The sequence below is a fragment of the Arachis hypogaea genome, chromosome 18, assembly GCF_003086295.3.
Source record: "Arachis hypogaea cultivar Tifrunner chromosome 18, arahy.Tifrunner.gnm2.J5K5, whole genome shotgun sequence".
NCBI lineage: Eukaryota > Viridiplantae > Streptophyta > Magnoliopsida > Fabales > Fabaceae > Arachis > Arachis hypogaea.
In genome coordinates, this window is record NC_092053.1 from 132,204,543 (window position 1) to 132,225,363 (window position 20,821).

The following is a 20,821-nucleotide window of genomic DNA, read 5'->3' on the forward strand; positions in this document are numbered from 1 at the left end:
GAAAAAGAGGAAGAGAAAGAGGAAGAGGAAGAGGAAGCACGGAGAAAGAAAAAGAAGAAAAAGAGACACCAAAAAAACATAAAATGGCGTGAATATAAATGACTTGTATGACTTGTATTGAAAATCACTTGTATGTGAAAAATTACTCATAAAATTAAAAAAATTACAGTCAGATTATGAATTGTCTATTTTAAATGAATTGATCGTGAAGCGAACAAAGCTACAGAATAATTAGCGCGCTATAGAATTTTAATTAATCAAAATCATATCATTTGAAATTCTCCTAATAAAAATCTTAAATAAATTATTTACTCTGACTCAGTTTGGTTAGTTTATTTTTTTTTTATTTTGTTTAAACAAAAAAAAAATTAGAGAAGCGATGAAAGTCAAATATCGAACGTTCTAATTAATAAGCATGGTTAATTTTTTAAATATTGAGAACTCCATCAAAATTTATTATTTTTCCTTTTGACTACGAACACAATCTTTATTCTTACTTGTATGGATTGAGCAAAAACCTATCCAATGCATGTATCTCTGATCTCTGGCGTGGGTCTTGGAATGATTCCAACCTAATTTAATTTATTGATACTTGATTCATCAATTTAATAACTAAATCTTTGAAGTAGTCTTTTATATTCATAAGTTTAGTTCTTTAAATTTAAAATTTATATTGATCTCCGAAATTTAGTTTTGAGCATTATATTAATTTTTAGACTCTTTTTAGTATTGAATCAGTAAATTAAGTGTTTAATTGACTCAAATTTATCATATTAGACACATAATTAAATAGCATCATTTTATTTTGACACTTAAATAAGACAAAAACAAAAAGAAAAAAAATATATATATAATATACAAATCATTATATATTTATATCTTTCTTTATTTTTTAAAACAATTTTAATTTTGTCTTATTTAAGAGCTATAACGAAAAGACATTACTTAATCATATGTCTAACATTACAAGTTAGAATTAGCTTAGCATTCTGTTCGTTGACTCAACATTGGAAAAGGTTCATAGATCAATATGGTGCCTCGAGTTAGATCTCAGAGACCAATACACCTAGACCAGTACAGTAAATTTTGAATATGAGGGACTAAAATAGTAAAAATTATAAATCGTAGGGCCATTATGAAAATTTAGTCATTGATACATCTGCTAAAAAAAAAGCTAGTTGAAGATTTTTTAATTAATCAAATAAGAAGAAATATTATATTTTATTCGATGTTATTGTAAGATTAGCTATCAATTGAAACAAAATTTGAGTAATCCAAATCCTACAAACTCTAAACACAAAAAATTACCCTTTTAGAATCAACAAAAATTTTAAGAAAATTTAGAAAATCAATATTTATCTTGCTGCCATGACAATCTCTTGTTAGTTGGTTGTCTTCAGTGTTACTTTGGCTTCGTTGTTCTTAGAGTTTGTCTTTCTTCCATATTTATTGGTATTGTAACTAAAGAAGTAAGAGTGAAGAAGATGAAAAAGCAACGAAGAGAAGGAAGAGTATGAAAGTAAAGTAAAAAAAAAAAAAATTGAAGGGTTAGGAAGATGAAGGAAGACCATAAATATGTAGTGAAGAAGATAAATGTTGAATTAACTAGGATTTGATTGAAAAAGATCGAGAAGACACATGAAAGGATTCTTTTTTTAGAAAAATTCAAAATAAATCTTGACAATTAACTTGAAAGGACAATGAGGTTCTTGAAAAAAAAAATTCAACCCGGCCCCTGACAATTATCTCGAAAGGACAACGAGGTCCCTGTGCCAAAAAAAAGTTAATGTTATTTTTTTGCACAAGGACTAATCAGTCCCAAAAAAAATATCAGGGGTCAGATTGGGTGTTTTTTTTTTCTTGGAGACTTCGTTGTCCTTTCGAGATAATTATCAGAGATCAGGTGGGGTATTCACTCTTTTTTTTATTACAAGGTGGGATTTGATTGAAAAATATTTCAATTTTTTAAGAAAAAATAAAAAAGATATATAATGCGTTTTGTTATGTTTTTAGTTAACTGTATCTATTTTTACAAATATAAAATAAAGATATTTGACAAGTTTTTGTCAACTATTTTTAAATATAATATAAAAGCATAAATATATTAGAGACCGTCTCTATTTTTCTATTTTTATATTTTTGTCTTAAGTACAACATTTAAATATGGATGACAATACCACCAGAATCCGCAAGTATCCACCCCACTCTCTACCGGGGCGGGTTCTTATGAGGGGCGGGGTGGGGTCGGATTTAGGTAATATCCGCCCTTACCCATTCCGCTATATATATAATATATAATTTAATATATAATATGTATAATATATGTAAAATAATTAGTAAATGATTAATAATATTATATTATATTTAAATTTTTACTTTAATTTATGTGATGTATGTGATGATGGTTATATAAATTTTAAAATTTAATTTTATTTATTGAATTTTAATAATTATAGGGACGGGTAAGGGCGAAACGGGTACCCACAGAGACGAATTAGAGTTCAACGTTTTACTATCTACAGGTAGAAGCATGACGAGTTCTATGCAGGTTGTTGTACAGCAAAACGGAGTTGAATAAAGCAAAAATCCGCTCCTACCTGCTCCGTTATTACCCCTACATTTTAATATAGCAAGAAATCATTAGAGATCACTATCAATCCAATCTATAAGTTTTAAGATTCATTTTTTTTTTCTTATTCTAAAAGATATATTAGAAGGATAAACATAGGATCATTGGGTCATTGAAAAAGATACACCCGCTTATCTTTAAGATTTGGAGTGATAATTTTTAACTTATCGAATCATCATTAAATTTTTACTAAATAAAAAACGATGTATTTTTTATTAATTAAATAAATTTTAGTTTTTTATTTTTTATATTTTATATCATTAATTTATATTTAAAATATAAAATTTAAAATTTCGACTTCATAATTTAAATTTTAAAATTCAATAAACATTATTCTCTTTATTTTTTCTGAAATGCACTAATATTTGTCGTAATTTTTTATTATCTATTTTTAGAGAAGTTTTAAAGATTCAAATTTTTGACATTACAGATAAAATCATGTTATTAGCTACTATTACTATTAAGGGCAATTTCATAAAATCTTTATATGTTTTTTTAATTTCCATATTTTCTTTTTAAATTCACGTGCACTAAAATTGAACAATTTTTTTTAAATGTAAAAAGTGGAGTTTTGGTATGATTATGTATATAACACCGCACACACTTGGCAAAAGTTCGGACCAATTGGTTAAATAATTAACAAGGAAACTAATGAAATATTTGTATAATAGGTATAATAAAGGTTTAGGAAATATTAGAGATATAACTATTAATGTTATTTTTTTTTATCAGGGTAAGCTTCTAGAATAAATGGTATTATGATCTAATATTAGAGTTCTAGATTCGAAAGGTCAAGAGTTCGTAGGATTTGGATCCTCTAAAGTTTGAATTTCACTTTAGAGAATAAAGTGTGATCTCTCACCATTGATTTTATAGGTGGGACCAATAATAAATATGAAAGAGAAACTATTCAAAGGTAAAAGATCACACTTTACTCTCTAAAGTGAAATTCAAATTTTAGAGAATCCAAATTCGAGTTCGTACAAATAAGTCATTGGCTCCCTAGCGAAACTCAATAAATAATAACGGAGTCTAGGTATGGATATGGAGAGAACACCTCACACTTCCCATAATGTTGGACCGTACCTGTTCTAAATTTGCAACTCTTATTTTATGTGTAAAAAATTGTAGGTGTGCTGACAGAAGTAATGGGAAAGTTTTATTTTCTCTTATAATAATAATAAAAAAAAAAGCTAGATAGTGTCCTAATTGATTAATAAAGAGAATGACAATGAAATATTTTAGTTTTTTTTTTCAACGTATTAATAAATATTCATTTTTTTTTTATAAAAACAAAAAAGCAGACTTGTATTCTAATTAATAAATATTCATCAATTATATTTTTTGGATAAAATATATTTTTTATTTTTAAAATTTATCAAAAAAATTTAAAATATATTTAAATTTTATTTTATTCATAAAATTTTTTGTTTATATCAAATTAAATATATCCGTGACAGCTAAATTTTCACAAAATTTAAGACCAATCTAGTAATAATGTATGATAATTATATTTAGTTCGTCAAAGATATATTTAATGCAATTCGAAAATTTTTAAAACAAAATTAAAACAAAATAAAATTTAAAAATATTTTTATAACTTTAAACAAGAATAAAAAATATACTTTATCTTATTTTTTTATTGGTATAAAAAACATTGAGAGCAAGAATTATTTGTAAATAATATTTTAGAGAAGCGATGAAAGTCAAATATGGAACGTTCTAATTAATAAGCATGGTTAATTTTGTTAAGTATTGAGAACTCCATCTCTATTTATTATTTTTCCCTTTTGATTATGAACACAATATTTATTCTTACTTGTATGGATTGAGCAAAACCTACCCAATGCATGTATCTCTCTCTGGCGTGGGTCTTGGAATGATTCCAACCTAATTTAATTTACTCATATACTTGATTCATCAATTCAACATAACTGGTTGGTACACCTTCTAAAACAAAATCTAGTTGAAATTTTTTTAATTAATCCAATATACCTTCACCTTGGAATAAAATCTCTCCTAATCTTGTGCCTTTACTATTAAATTTTCCAGATAGAATTAACTTTTAATTTGCTACATATGATTTACTATTTCAATCCATAATTAACTTGGTTTAAAAATTAAGTTATTAGGTTACTGATTCAATAAATTCAGTAAATTAATAGTTGAGTTACAAAAGAGGAATTTCTCACATGACCTAATTTACAAAATCGGTAAAATAACTAATTTTTAGTAAAATTAATTGAGTCGAGTTGGATAATTAATTTTAGTGCTTGTTTTGGTATTATTAAATTGATAGAAAAAAGATTTTTTTAATAAAAAATATATTTTTTATTTTTTAATATGTTTGATAAATTTTTAGTTGTAAAAATAAAATCACTAAAAAAATAATTTTTTTTGAGAAAGTATAATTTATATTTTTTAAAAATTTTTAAATAATATTTTTTATATAATAAATAAATAAAAATATTTTTATATTATTATACTCAAATATAATTATAAATAAAATTTTTTTTTACATAAAATATATAAACATAAAATTTTTTTTATTTTTTTAAAAAAATAACTCAAAAAATAATATTTTCGTAAAAGTTCACCCAAATAATTTCTTAATATAACTCCAAATCTCCTTCGGATTTCAACTAATAACTGGATTAAAATGACTAACAGAATTAGTTATTTTCCGGTCTAATCAGTGGAATCGAACCGAACCGAATTTTATGAGTATGGGTCAAATTGTTTGAAGGAACATACAACTTGTCTACATGAACACATCCAGATCATATAGAAGGCATATAGTACATAAACAACTGTCACAAAAAAGGACAAAGTTATTTAGAACTGTTTCAAAATTAATTTTATCATATAATATCACATATTTGGACCCTACAACACAATCGTGCAATGAAGCTTGTCAGGGTATGGCAGAAGCAGTTACAATGAAACCATTTTAACAATTTTTAGTTTCTCTAATTTTAAAAATTTTTGTGACCTATAAATAATTGACCGAAATTCTTGGATATATTTAATATTTTATGATTATATGCTGCTAGAATACACTTTTTATTTTTATATTGGATTTAGAATGATATTTTTTTGAATTATAAATTATTTTCAAATGTATCATCATTTAATTTGGAGTAAAAAAATTAGATTTTTTAATTTTTGGGAAGTAAAAAAATTAGACCATTTAATTTTTAAAATTGGACCGTCTGATTTTTATTTAAAGAAGATTAAAAAAAATTTAAGATATAAAAATCAAATTTGTACCTTTCAGTTTGTATACCTTCTACAATTTAAAAAAAATACCAAAAATTATAATATTTGAATATAACACTCGTCTTATTTTTATAGACAAAAAAAAAAATAGCCGCTAGAATAATTTAAAAATCAAAATAATACATGTGGCCATATAGATTTTTAATTATTGTTCATCTAGAGATATTCTATGATGACAAAAAGTGATGACTACTACTATAATTATTTTGAAACATTATTGAGATTCAATGATGACAAATAATACATAGCTATAGATTTTCTCAACAACATGTTTGTCATATACACAAAATTTGAATTCACAACCTCGTATTTAAAGGAATCAACGATATACTATATATGGGAATTACAAAAATTTCAACTTATAAATTCTTATTCCTAAAATATTTTATATATTCATAAAAAGTATATTTTGATTTTTTTAAAATTTGAATTCAAAATTCTTTAATAATAATGTAAGTGTTTATTATCTTGACTAATCACATATTTATTGTTATTACCTAGAATAAAAAATAACATATACACAGAAAAAAATAATTACCAGATTAATTATTATTTATTTGTGTATAAATATATGTATAATTTAATTTATTTTTAATATTTTTATATTTTAATGTATATTTTATATTGGTGACTAATTTTGATGTATATTTAACACGATCAATTTATAATAATAATTATGTTAGTATTTTGTTGGTTCTTAGAAAAAAAATCTAACAATTTTTTTTTGTGTTGTCTACTCAATTAAAGGGGAAATAAAGTCTAAAATCTTGTCACTATTTTTTATTTTCCTAATTTTTTTTTCAACAGATTAAACAATTATATAAATAATGCATGGACAACAAACTAAATAATAGATTTGTGTCGGCTTCATAAGTTGTGTTCTATAGTCCCCCCAAGGTGTTGCTGTAAGTTGTCCTTGCAATAATATCAATTATAAATAGTAGTTGCATCATAATAAATTAATAATGATGATGGAACCTTGGTATTCCCACTCTTCACTGTCTCTGTAAAAAAAAAAAATGTAATTTTAATATATTAACAGTATAAAATATTTTACACAGTCGTACAATTACATTCGTTATTTTGGATTACTATTTGGTGGAAATTCAGGTGCAGTCGACTTCATGTGAAGTTGATACCTGAGAGCCGTTAAATAATTTAACGGCTCTCAGGTATCAACTTCACGTGAAGTCGACTTCACTTGAGTTTTTACCTTACTATTTACATGGTCAATGTCAAAGATAGTTATTTTTACTGATGTGACATTATATCATGTAATTAGATATATACGTGTAAAACTATTTTATATTGACCGTGCATTATAATTAAATACTTAAAAAAAAGAAAAAAAAAGGTATATATATATATATATATTTTTTTTTTTTTCATTTGTATTGGTTTTTATTAAAGAAAAATAAATGTAAAAAGAAGTGTTAAGAAATTTATCAATATATAACATTATTTTTCAACTTAATATATTTTTTATAACAACTTTATATAATTAGAAATTTCACAGTATATAAATTCTAATAAATTAGAGAAATTTCTTAATTAGTAACCTAATGACACTGAATGAGCTTTAATGCTTTATTGCTATATATAGAATTATAGAAACTTGGATGGCCAGAAACCCTAAGGTGTGAAATTTATTAGGGTATATATCAATATCATCATAAATAAATAAATAAATAAACAAATAAGACAATTAGGTATCCTTTAAATATTATCTTTTATTTAGTTTTTAGAAAAGAGAAAAAACAAAAACAAATAATTTTTTAATTTTTTAAATAATTAATACGTAAAAATAAATATTTAAATTAATTAAATAATAATAAATCTTTAAAAAGACTGATTGAATTTTAAAAAACAAATAACATTTTTAATAAATAAATAGATAAACTTCTTGATGAATATGTATTTTCACATATTATCTCACTGCTCATTTCATATTAAATAAAGAAATTATTTTAAATAAGAAAATTTTGTGTTCTCAATAATTCACACTTATTAATTATTTTCTATAAGAATATATAGGACTTAAATTCGCAATAGGCAAGGCTGCAATGTGCTTTCGCTATCATGTGAAAAATTTCACTGCGAATAATAATAATATCACATAAATTTAAGTAATATAGTAAAAATCAACCCCTGAAGATATCATCATCATGTGATAAAATTTAAAGATTTTGAGTCTATATTATTATATCATATTTACCACAGAAAAATTATTCAGTGACCTAAAAGTATATATAAAGAAACTAAGGTCACGTGAAGGTGAAGCAACCCATTTAGGGTGGACCAAGTCACTATAAATGTTTTTTAAAATGCAGTAAATTGCATTATTATTGCATTGAATTATATGTTGCATGCTACCATAAACAAACAAACAAAAAGGGTGAATTCTAATTGAAGCAGAAAATAGTATCATTTTAGAGAGACTCGTGTATATTTTTATTAGCATCTGAATAAATTCTGTTAATTTAAAAACAATATTTCACTGTCGCTTTTTTTATTTATTGGTTATGATCATATTTTTCATACAACTATATTAGATATACATTAAAATTAATCACTAAAATTAATTTCCAGATATGATCGTATAATAATATTAGAATACAAAATACACATTAAAAATAAATTAAATATATAATAATTAATTTTAATAACTGATTTTAGTGTACATAATTTTTTTTTGGTTTTTCATGATAATAAATAATACTATTATTGAAGGATATTTAATATATGTTTTAAAAAATTTTATATATAATTACATATATCTACTTTTAGTAGTTGTAAATTAAATTTTATTATTTTGTTTCTTTCTGTTATTTGTCACTTTGATCGAATAAATAATTATTAAAAATTTAAAATTAAGAGTAATATAAAAAATCAATAATAAAAATCTTTAATCAATATAGTGACAGTTGGATAATTTGAAACACTTTTATATATTCGGAATAATTACTAATTTAACAATAATACCATAAAAAATGAAAATTGACAGATATTATAAGATAAAATAAAATATAAAAGGTAAGAAATAAATAAAATAAATAATGATTAATTAAAAAATTTACTAAAATATACATTAAATATATTTTAAAAATACCCAATAAATTTTCCCAAAAACAAGAATAAAATAAAGAGAGTTATGAACAAAAAGAACCAGAAGAAGAGCATGCACTACTCATAAATTGGCAGCACTTTCAACCTTTCTGAAATAATTCTGCAAATGCAATCAAAACTTTACCAATGAGAATGCAGCAATTTAGAAAAACGATGATATAACAGATTCTGTCTTCTAGTCCTAGATATCCAAAAAATTTACCTAAAAGTTGGTAAAGAAAAGATTTGTACTATTAGTGTTTTTTTTATTTTATTTTTTTTTTGGGGATTTTGTTAAGGGTACTAAATTTTCTTTTTCTTTTTTTTTTTTTCCTAAAAAAAGGTCTTGTTGAAATGTTTTTACTTTTTACCTTCTTAGTGATGATCCATGTAAGATTGAATTAGTCAAATTATTGATAAAAAAAAAAAATATAATATCATTAATTTAAATGAAAGAAAAACTCATGATATGAACTTTTTAATTTTTTTAATTTTTGGTATTGGAATTTGAAAGGCAGCCTCTGATTCCATTCTCACCTTCAATAATGATTGGTCATTTGGTTGGAGCTATAGTAAATGTTGGCCTTACATAAATTCATCAAATAAAAAAAAAAAAAACAGCTCCTATATGTGAATTATGAAAACACTATCATTTTGGAAAAGAAATCATTCTTCAATTCTACTTAGTAGGGTCACCTGCCTAAACAATTCAAAATTATTACTTGTGCTAGGTTTCATGGTTATTCTATATAGTAAGTAAACAATACTTAAATGTTAAGATTTAAGATCTTGATCCGGTTTATTATCTATCTTTAACTTTATTTTTTATGTGGGAAAATTTGTCCAAAGATATAATATTACTCTTCATATAAATTTTATAATTTTAAAAAGGTCAATTTTCTGGTGATGAATTATTTTGGTGTCAAATTTATTTAAATTTTCTTTAAGATAAATTTTTAATATTTTAAATTATTTATTTTCATATTATTTAAATTAAATATTAACTTTTAAATTTATTTAGTAAATTAAACACCAAATTTTAAGCATATAATATAATATACTTATAAAAACATACAAAATTTGTACTATTATTTTTTAAAATATTTTTTAATATACACTTACAATCAAAATGCAATATGTGAATAATCAATTTTTATAATAATATAATATTTTTTTATAAGATGTCAAATATATATTTCTATATGCATAGCATGATAACTAATTTTTTGTGTATACATAACATAATTGATAAAAATATAAAATACTTATCTTAAAATAAGTCAATCTTATATATTCATTTTTAATTTTAAGTATATTAATTAACACATATTAATTTTTTTTAAAAATTACATAATTCTAGAAGAAGAAAAATGGGTTACATACTTAAATTGTTTTGACAAAATTCCTTTTTTAGTAAATTTTGAAATGATTATTACAAATTGAAAGATATCCTAAAATAGATATTACTTTTTGAAAAAATAAGCATTTTTCTCTCCAAACCAAACACACCCAAACCAAACCTTTTGATTCATTAAAGAGACACAAATCATTACAATAAGTTAAAATTAAACAAGTCACTACTTACATGTCATAACCACCCTTTGATTTTTTGTTTTTTCACTTGCAATGTAAAATTCTAAATTCTACACCCTTTTCAAGAACACCATCACTTAGTAGTTATCTTTCTTTGGACCCTTTTATTTAATCAAACCATGACAGTTAGGAAAAAATTCCAATATATTGTTAAGAATAAGAAACTAAGAATCACATTCCAACCATTTCATTCTTCTTCTTCTTCTTTCTTCCTCTTGCAATCTCCGCCTATTACTCTTCTTATAACAATTTTTCATTGTTCATTGTTCATTGTTCATTGTTCATTGTTCAGTGTTCACTCCTCCTTCATTCTTGTTCTTGTAACTAACAATAATGGGGTTGTTCAAAGCTAAAGGAACTGTTTACAAGGCAGTGAAAGATGTGGACTTGGGTCCTTATAGCACTGAACACTATCTCCAAGCCAATGTCAAAGGTTTTCATTCATTGCTCTTGAAAATTTTCATTGAATTCTTGTTAGTTGTTCTTACCAATTTGGTTCTGTTTCTTAACTGTTACTTAAACTCTGTTCCTTTTTATCTGTTAATGTAAAATTGAGTGACAGTGACAGATAGAAAGAAAGTGATTTAAATTTTTTGCTATTTTTCACTTCTTCTGTTTCTGATTATCTGTCACTTTGAAAATTCGGTATGTTTTCGGATCGAATTTTCGCAATGATGGATGAAAAAGTCAGAATCTTGGGTTGTAAGTAAGCCTTGATCTTGTTTTCGATTCGCAGCGCCACGAATGACTGGGATTTTGATCAAGATTTTCATTGCTATCTTGGAATGTCCCATACTTGGGACCTTGCTATTGTACATATTGAAAGGAAACAATCTCATTCATGATGTATGTTCTTTCCTCTTTCCTCCATCATCATTTATTACAATAATAGCATGCTTTTGTTCTTAATCTTTTCCTTAATTTGTTCAGCTTATTACAAATGTGGATTTACAAGAGTCACCTCTCTTTGTTCCTTTACATGATTTTGAAGGTTTGTTACTTTATTTGTACTAAATTTAGTTTCATTTCTTGAAGTTGTTGAAAGGATTTTTCTGATTTCAATTATGATCTTACAGATAGGAAAGAGAAAGAAGTGAAATGCATAGATTCAAGTTCATCTCCACCAGAGAAAGTTCAACTTGCAATTGATTGTTTGCCTAAATCTTCTTCTGAAGAACAAGAAAATTCATTCAGTAGATGGACAATAATGGATTATTACAAAGCCTATAGCTCAGGAAACACAACACCATCAATGGTATTTCGTCTTTCGCTCTATACTCGATTCGTTTTCTTTTATCTGTCACTGCCATTTTGATCTCTTTAAATGAATAGGTTGCTGAAAAATTTATAGCTGCCGTTAATGAATCTGTGAAACCTCCACTCCAAATGGGATTCTTTATTGACTACAACACTGATGATATATTGAGACAAGCAAATGAATCAACTCTTAGGCATAAAGCAGGTATTTTAGAATTTCAACTTGGTAATAGTACTAATTAGTATATAATTTGTGTAATTATTAATGATTTTGATGCATACTATATACTTTTCAGGGGAAGCTATATCTGTGTTAGATGGAGTACCTGTTGCTATAAAAGATGAAATAGATTGTTTGCCATATCCAACAACAGGTAATGCAAAGTGTTATGATATTTTCTCTAAGGTTTTGTTACTTAAGCATCTAAAAGATGGTGGTTTTATAAGGGGGAACAAAGTGGCTGCACAAAGAAAGGCCATGTGAAGACGATGCTTGCTGCGTTAAGCGTCTGAGACTATGCGGCGCAATCATTGTTGGGAAGACTAATATGCATGAACTTGGATCTGGAACTAGTGGGATTAATCCACATTATGGGTAAGTGCACACCATGTGTTTGTTAAAATTTTTAAACTGAATTGGTTGGTGACAGGAACATGTTTTGTGTATTTGGTTCTATGTAGGCCTGCTAGGAACCCTTATGATAAGAATAAGATTGCAGGAGGTTCTTCAAGTGGTTCTGCTGCTGTGGTTTCTGCAGGATTGTGCCCTGTTGCCCTTGGGGTTGATGGTGGAGGTACTTGATTGAAGATTTTTTTTGTATAATATAGGAACTTGATTGCAAATTTCCAAATTATAAGAACTTAATTAAAAATTGAATGAAACTATGGAGATTTATAATGTAAATATAGCATGGAAGACCAAAGAAACTAGGATTCATTATTGACTAGTAGCATGGATATGAGCTTTGATAGGGCATTGGGCCATCTTTGCTTTGTGTTACTGATTCCATTTAGTGGGATAAGGCTTAGTCATGGTTATCCTACCTAGTATCTGCTTCACTCCAAAGTGATACATAAGAATTTATTAAGTAACTCTTATCTCTTTGTGAATGGATAGTTTGTTATAGTACATGTTAAAGCAAAATTGGTGAATTACTATGATAGTTTACTTCACACTTGTTCAGGATCTGTAAGGATGCCAGCAGCTCTTTGTGGTGTTGTTGGTTTGAAACCGACTTTTGCTCGCATACCTCATGCCGGGTGTGTATTCATCTTGTGTTATCATATGTTACTGAAAGGATTGTATTGGTTTAGAGGACTAATCTTACTGCTACATTCAGAGTTCTACCTCTAAACTGGACAGTTGGCATGGTTGGGATACTAGCAAGCACAGTTGAGGATGCAATGATTGTGTTAGTAATGGTTTCTGTGATTATTTAAATTTGTTTGAAAAATTTTATTTTCCATGTTTTATCATTGGTTTTAATGATTCTTGTGCTCTACTGTTTGTAGTTATGCAGTTATCAGTGGTGAAATTCCATCCGATAAGCCGTCCGGTACACCAGTAAGAACTTGTCTTTCCTAATCTCTAATGATTTTGATAATTGATTGACCTTTTCTAAATTGATCCTCTTCTTTAATCTCTCTGAATTTTTTAAACCATTGTGTAATACTTCAGTCCAAGATAAACCTCCCACTGCTGAGCATGACAAAGTCTTTATCAGGCATAAAGTTGGCAAAATATGGAAAGGTTGGAACTTTTTTTTTGGCTGAAAATATATGCATTATTCATTCCTATCTTTAGAAAAAAAATAGTTTGTTCTAACATTATTTATGTTCATTATGACCACTAATTCCATCAATTAGTGGTTTGATGATTGCAGTGATGAAGTCAAATTATGTTGCTCCCAAGCTTTGCTCAAACTCCAGAATCATTATAATTGGAAGGTACTTCAAAACAAAGCTTTTGAATGTTTGGGTGATTTTGAAAGAACCTGTTGAAAAACAGCATAGACAGCTAAAATTTTCATTTTCAAACATACAAGACTCTAGATGTCACCATACCAGAGATAGAAGTGATGCGCCTCGCACATTACACGACGATTGGATCCGAATGCTCGGCTTCACTTGGTTCCTTGAGAGAAAAGTATGCCATCTTATAAACTATTTGCCTTCCTTATATTGAGTGAATATGATTGCTGACACCACCAAATTACTACCTAAAAGGAATATTGCAGAATTTGGAGGGGATGCAAGGGTAGCACTAAGCATTTATAGCTCCTTCAGCAGCTTGGAGTATCTTAATGCTCAAAGGATCAGGTAAGACATGGCTAGATTCTCTTATAACTAAGTGATCAAGCTCAGAAATTTAGGTAATGGAAGTGAACTTATAATTAAGTGAAAGACTTAATGTTCAAACTCTTTCAAAGATTTAGCAGGACAGTAATCTAGTCCTTGAAAAACTCATTTTATGGATCAGATTAATTTCCAAGTATAAACATAAGAAAATCCACAATCATGCTGTCGCGATTTAAAAGCGACAGATTCAAAATGAGACTAAAACATTTTGGCCAACATGAACAGGAACCGGCAGTTGCAACTTCACATGAAAATATTTGCTGAGGCTGATGTGATTGTGTCACCAACAACAGGGTCTGAATATCTTTCTCAAACTTCACAATGCATAGCAGTTTGTTCATAAATCATAACTAAGTAACACATTTGTGTGTGTTTGTAACAGTGTGACTGCATATTCAATTCAAGATGATGCCCTCAAGACTGGTGAACTTGATTACATCAATGGAGGTACATATGAAATTCATTTGTTAAATGACATTTAAGCCCTGCATGTTACATATAAATTGTACTAACTATTAAGCACTCAAATATCATCAGCTGCACTTGTTCGTTATTCCATAGCTGGAAACTTTCTTGGATTTCCAGCAGTCACTGTTCCGGTATGATTATAATTCTCCTTTACTAAGTCACATAGCATAGGGTACTTCTTCTTGAATGTGTAACAACTTAAATTTCAATACTTTAGGTGATATTGGCCTAACTGTATGCTATGTTATGTACATTTGTGAAACACATTTCATAGGTTGGATATGATAAATTGGGGTTACCTATTGGTCTTCAGTTTATTGGAAGGCCTTACTCTGAAGCAACATTGATTCACTTGGCATTTGCTATGCAGGTAAACTTTCTTTTAGTTATCTGCTTCTATATTGTAGTATATGAAATATAATCTAATTTAGTAGATTTGGTATGATTGTTGTGATGATATCAGGCCATCTCCTTGTACAAAAAGCCAGGGCAATACTATGATTTGCTTAGAAGATAATTAATAAAAGGGAAGGAATATCAGAAGAAACAACTGTTTTTCCAAGAAAAAGGAGAGCCTTGTTGTCTTCTTGTATGTCCTATGGAGATTCTTTTTCCCTTTGTTTCATATTGTTTCTATTGTTGTCCATGTTATTTATGTAAAAGGGAATCAATCATCTATTCCATGTGAAGAGAAACTAAAAGTTTCTAAGCCTTTTTCTTCTTCTTCTTCAGGGTATTTATATGTACCTTTCTTTCTCTTCACATAATATGTGGCCTAAAAATAAAAATAATAATAATAAATACATAAGGAGGTTTATTAAGATTGAATTAAGCATAATAATAGCTTTGCCATGCTAAGTTATATTTGTCTACCGCATTTGTAAAATTTTAATTATAACCATGTATTATATTATAAGAATAAATGACCATTTGTATCTATAAAAGATGAAAATATTGACATATGTACACATACTAGATCGAAACTAAACTTGTACCTACGCAAGATGCCTTCCGTGTGACAAAAGTACCCTACGTGGCACTCCAACCCTCCAAAGATAGGGTACTTTTGTCACCGGAGGACATCTTCCGTAGGTACAAGTTTAATTTCGATTTAGTGTGGGTACATATATGTCAGCGTTTTCATCTTTCATGAGTACAAATGGTCATTTATTCTATATTATAATTTCGATTCTGTATTGGATAATTTTCGTTTTTATTTTATGATGTCATTTCATATATATATATATATATATATATATATATATATATATATATATATATATATATTTTTGGTCATACATTTTTTTCTATCTTAATTTTACATAAATTTATTAATCAATCATATAAGTGTTATTTTAAGAGGCAATTACAAAAGAAAGATGATTATTACTTAATTTTCTTTTTATTTTAAACCACAATATTTTTTTGGTTGGGAAGGGGGAGTTTAAACCTTAGTGCGTATGATACTATGATATGACAATAACTTTGAATGTTGGGCCATCAAATCAAATTGTTTCATTTATCAAACCACTGTAATTACCATGACATAAAGCACTTGCAAAAGACCAAATTTTTTATTTCAAGGTTTGTAGTGACGAAATCAGAATACGCCATAATAACAAATGATCTACCTCTAACCCTTTTATGTTCGAAATAAATTCCCTAGGCTAATATGAGACTGTTTGGATGAAACTTTTTTTTTTTTAAAAAAAAATATATTTTTTATAAAATTTTTTTAAAAGTAAAAATAATTTTATATTTGAATATCATGCAAAAATTTTTTTATTTATTAATTATATTTAGATACAATAATATAAAAATATTTTTTGTTTATTTATTATGTGAAAAAGATATTTCTTTTTTAAGATTTTTTTTTAAAAATATGTAAATGGTAGCTTCTCAAAAAATATATTTTCTTGATTTTTTTAGTTTTTTTTTTTTTTACTTTAAATACTAGAAATTTGTCAAACATATTAAAAGAAATATTTTTTTCACTGAAAAAAGATATTTTCTGTCAACTTAATGGCACCCAAACAAACACATTGTCTAATAGTTATCTTATTAATTGTTGAAATGATGAAGTAATAAAAGGAAGCTCAAATGTGTACAAAGAAAAAAAGGAAGCTCAAATAATGGAATTCATGTATATATATAATTTGAATAATTACACTTCTATACAAGAAATGCTTTTTTCTCTATATGTAAAAATATATAACTTTGATGTATATATATTGTGTATACATATATTGTTTATACATATTGAATAATTATTAAACATCATTTACAAATTACAACTCAACCTTATGTTTTTCTTTTTTCTCCACCATTCTTAGTTAATGAGTTCCTCTTTTGCTGACACTCTTACTTCTTGGGTGGAACCTACCAAAACTACTGAGATTTTTCACATTATTAACAGATTGACTACTAATTACTGAAACTGATAGTTCAGAATCTCTTTTGGCCAAACTCAAATCACTGATTTTGTTGTTTTTATTATTATTATTATGTAATTTCAACTTCTCAACACCATTATTTGGTGTAACAGCTTCACAAGCCAAGTCCATAGGCTTATCTGAATCAACAAGAAAATCTTCTAATGTTGCAAGGGACTTTAATTGTTGTCCAAGTGATTCAATTGTTTTCCTGCACTCAGAAAATCTACTAGCTGCCAATGCAAGCTCCTTCTCCTGCAACAAAATAAATAAAAAAAAAAGATTCCAAATATAAAGAGAAATGTTTTTGTATGCTTATTTTTCATTCTAGATCGAGCCGACACACACGTCTCTACCATTAGACAGGGTGCAAGGCCTATCTAATGATAAAAGAGTGTGTGTCAGCTCGGTATATAAGGAGGGAAAATGCTACACTACTCCAAACTTGAATCTTCTTATGCGACAAGCCAAGTTCCTTCTTTTCACTAACATAACTATCTTAATTAATAATTCTCATCTCAAAAATATATCTGCACACCTAAATCCAATTCCAACAAGTATCTTTAATTTTGAAGTCTCACAAACTTCTATCTAGTCTAAAAATTTAGCTTTCAACCAACAGTATTCATCATAGAAAACAATATGTTCTGCATAAAAAAAGGCTTAAATTATTGAGTTCCAATATTGTATAAACTAGAAACTTACCTGTCTTAACTGTATCTCACTGCTAACACCTTCGCCGTGCGGTATCTCGGCGTCTCGATTGAGTCCATCTTCATACTTCATAATCAATATCTCTTTCTCCAACTTCTCACACTTAGCCAAATTCTCCATAGACAAAGCTCTCTCTTTTTCAGACATTGCTCTCTCCTTTTCAATCTCTTCCTCTAATTTCTCATACTTGGACAAATTCTCAGCAGACAAAGCTCTTTCTTTTTCAATCTCTTCCTCCAATTTCTCATACTTGGCCAAATTCTCAGCAGACAAAGCTCTTTCTTTTTCAATCTCTTCCTCCAGTTTCTCATACTTGGACAAATTCTCAGCAGACAAAGCTCTCTCTTTTTCAATCTCTTCCACCAACTTTTCATACTTGGCCAAATTCTCAGCAGATAAAGCTCTCTCCTTTTCAATCTCTTCATCCAATGAATTTATTTTTGAAATCAATTCTTGCACCTCAGTTTCAGCAACTTTCAGTTTTGACTCAGCCATCTCATTCTTCTCTTGGCTTGCTTTTAGTTCTTCACATGCTTCTTCATGTGATTTTTTCACAAGGTCTAACTGAGTTTGAAGCTCTTCTACCTTCAACTCTGCTTCCTTTATTCGATTCTCTGACACCACGAGCTGCTTCTGGCACTCAATTAAACTTGTCTCTAACTCAAGCTTATGTGATTCTACCATCTCTAGCTTCTTTTCCAATTCAGCATTCTTTTGAACCAATGCTTCCACTCCAGATTTCATTGAACCATGCTCAACATTAGGCCGGTTCGACGAATGTCCTACAACAATAAAACCACTTCCACTTTCTGTATCTGGCATTGCAGCTAGCCTTTCCATTTCAAGGAAATCATCCATCAAATTGATCTCAGTTGAAGGTACCATAAGATTCTTTCCAGCAGAGTTTTTTAACTGCTCAACTTCTGCAATTATAGCCCACGAATCAGAATGGCTCGGCTCATGTTCGTTTGTTTCCCAAGCGCCTAATTTGCGCATATCGGTTTCAACTGCCATTAGTCTCTCTCCACTATCTGAAGTGCTATCTGTTAAAGACTCTACATAGATTGAAGAAGCAGTCATAGACCTTTGATCATTGGCAGATAAGGTTTTTCGAGCTATGGCCTTAAGTCTTCGGCACTCAGCTTCAAGCTTAGCTACCTTCTTTATACTCTCCAAGTGTTGTTTGCTTGCTGCTTCAGCAGCTTGTGTACTCAAATCCCTCTCAGTTATTCTGAGTTCTAGTTCTTCGAGTCGAGAATGAAGCTCGGCTTTAAGAGTTGAATTTTCTTCCTCCACATCCTCAAGCCTCTGCTGAAGTTGAGTCTCAATCTCAGACTTCTCGGATTCCCCTCCGTTCGGAGCAACTTCATGGATCTTCTTCTTCTCTTGATCTTCTCTAGCTTGTCTAAGCTGCCTCATACACTCCTTGAGTGCTCCATCAAGGTGACTAACTCGGTCTTCAAGAACCGAGTTATTCTGCTTTGCATCATCAAGTTGTTTCTTCAAACTTGACAATTCATTTTCTGCTTTCTCCCACCCTAAAGAAAATCAGAAAGCAGCACATCTTAACAATCATTTTAGATTTTCCAAAATTGGGAGAATTATAATTTCTTGATAGACAATGAGAACAAACAAATACCTGAGACAGCTTCTTCAGCAACTTTGGCATGTTGCTGTACCAATTCTTCTTTTGTACTAATCTCTAAGAGAGCAGAAGATAATCTTTCTGTTAGTATCTTCACATCAGATATTTCTTCTTCATTTGGCTCAACCTTAGACATGACTTCTGCTGATTGATTCATTTGTGTGCCATATACCTTTAAGTCAGAAGAGAACAAGGTTACAAAAGAAGAACTACTTCTATTACTACTACTCCATTATGATCTTGTAGCATTCTTAATTCAACTACCCTTTTGCAATAAGAATATTGTTCTATACTATTGAGTGTTAAAGCCTGAAAATGCTACAAAACTAACTACACCAACTATATAATCACACAATGATAGCACACAACTGAAAAGGTAGTACCTGATCATCAGAGAATCGTTCCGAATGAGGCGATTGTGATCCAGAGCTCTCTGTTTCGCCGGGACTTTTCTTTCGCCATAGCCAACTCCTTCGGTCCATCTACAATCTGTGCAAACCAAGGCCCTTAATTGTATCACAACACCATGAATGTCACAAAAGTTCAAAATTCTTATTATGCAGGGGGAAGAATCAATTGAAGAGTTGATTGGTTTGGCAAATTATGTAAGCAAAGATGAAAGTGGGAACTAACTGTTTAAGGAGAAGTAACTTGAAAAGAAGATACAAGTTTGTTATGAGTCTTTGCTTAGAATACACGTTCCAGTTCAAATTCCCATCTACCTCCATTTTTAAAAGGAGTTTATCTCTATATGGATCAATGGTCAATTCAGAAGGAATTAAAAAAAAAAAAGATGGAAACTTTGCAAGACCCTTTTGAAAAGTACTTGTGAAATAGAAAGAGACTATTCCTTAACCCTCAAAAGACTCTATAACTAACAAACAAATCTTGCTATTTACACTACCAAACACACCCCAAATTCACGCCATGGAAGAGAGAGAAAGAGAGAGAAGGGCTTATCTATGCAAAATTGAGAATCTAACTGTGTGAGAGATCTGAAACAGTAAGAGGAAATTAAACATCATGGGTGAGAGTTTGAGAGAGAAGCAGTGTTATCTATCTAGAAAGTAAGAAGGTTAAGGTTGATCATTGTGTGTGATTGTGGAGAGAGAATTAAGAGTAGTAGGACCATGAAGATCAAGGTTTGTTGTGAGTGACACACAGCAAAAAGTGGATGATGATTCTCAGAAACTGGTGGTCTCCACAGAAAACAAAATGAAAGGAAGAAAGTTCACTCAACACTCTTGTTTCGGACTAAAATTTTTATACATGAATAATTTTAATATGAAATATAAAAATATTTGATCATTTTAGTATTTTATACGATTGTGACGGTCATTT

General features: G+C 28.3%; 2 protein-coding genes across 4 annotated transcripts; one reads left to right on the forward strand and one right to left on the reverse strand.

Moving 5' to 3' along the window:
* Window positions 1–10,574: 10,574 nt before the first annotated feature.
* On the forward strand, window positions 10,575–15,517 carry LOC112772488 (fatty acid amide hydrolase). The gene is made up of 20 exons (XM_025817449.3): window positions 10,575–11,039; window positions 11,343–11,452; window positions 11,537–11,597; window positions 11,683–11,861; window positions 11,939–12,068; window positions 12,160–12,237; window positions 12,311–12,458; window positions 12,545–12,657; window positions 13,048–13,123; window positions 13,204–13,275; window positions 13,376–13,427; window positions 13,542–13,613; window positions 13,730–13,810; window positions 13,909–14,009; window positions 14,090–14,182; window positions 14,447–14,515; window positions 14,604–14,668; window positions 14,759–14,820; window positions 14,964–15,059; window positions 15,153–15,517. Exons 1-20 carry the CDS (start codon window positions 10,940–10,942, stop codon window positions 15,204–15,206), a joined length of 1,812 nt encoding a protein of 603 aa, XP_025673234.1. The 5' UTR covers window positions 10,575–10,939; the 3' UTR covers window positions 15,207–15,517.
* A 1,302-nt stretch (window positions 15,518–16,819) lies between these two features.
* Window positions 16,820–20,751, reverse strand: LOC112772489 (filament-like plant protein 3). Of its 3 annotated transcripts, XM_072224580.1 has the most exons (6): window positions 20,610–20,745; window positions 20,114–20,475; window positions 19,864–19,969; window positions 19,475–19,652; window positions 17,827–19,373; window positions 16,820–17,376 (listed from the first exon to the last, which is right to left on the reverse strand). In XM_072224580.1, exons 3-6 carry the CDS (start codon window positions 19,960–19,962, stop codon window positions 17,023–17,025), a joined length of 2,178 nt encoding a protein of 725 aa, XP_072080681.1. In that variant the 5' UTR covers window positions 19,963–19,969; window positions 20,114–20,475; window positions 20,610–20,745; the 3' UTR covers window positions 16,820–17,022. The 3 variants fall into 3 exon arrangements, with proteins under 3 accessions (XP_072080681.1, XP_072080680.1, XP_025673235.1); XM_072224579.1 differs by having other exon boundaries at window positions 19,864–20,475; XM_025817450.3 differs by having other exon boundaries at window positions 19,864–20,751.
* Between the last annotated feature and the right edge of the window lie 70 nt (window positions 20,752–20,821).

Coding starts and splice junctions, on each gene's coding strand:
- LOC112772489 (XM_025817450.3), bottom strand. CDS start 19,962: ATGGACCGAAGGAGTTGGCTATGGCGAAAGAAAAGTCCCGGCGAAACA. Junction 19,653..19,863: donor AACGATTCTCTGATGATCAG/GTACTACCTTTT, acceptor TCTGACTTAAAG/GTATATGGCACACAAATGAA. Junction 17,377..17,826: donor GTGAGATACAGTTAAGACAG/GTAAGTTTCTAG, acceptor ATTTTGTTGCAG/GAGAAGGAGCTTGCATTGGC.
- LOC112772488 (XM_025817449.3), top strand. CDS start 10,940: ATGGGGTTGTTCAAAGCTAAAGGAACTGTTTACAAGGCAGTGAAAGAT. Junction 11,453..11,536: donor GAAACAATCTCATTCATGAT/GTATGTTCTTTC, acceptor TAATTTGTTCAG/CTTATTACAAATGTGGATTT. Junction 14,669..14,758: donor ACTTGATTACATCAATGGAG/GTACATATGAAA, acceptor AAATATCATCAG/CTGCACTTGTTCGTTATTCC.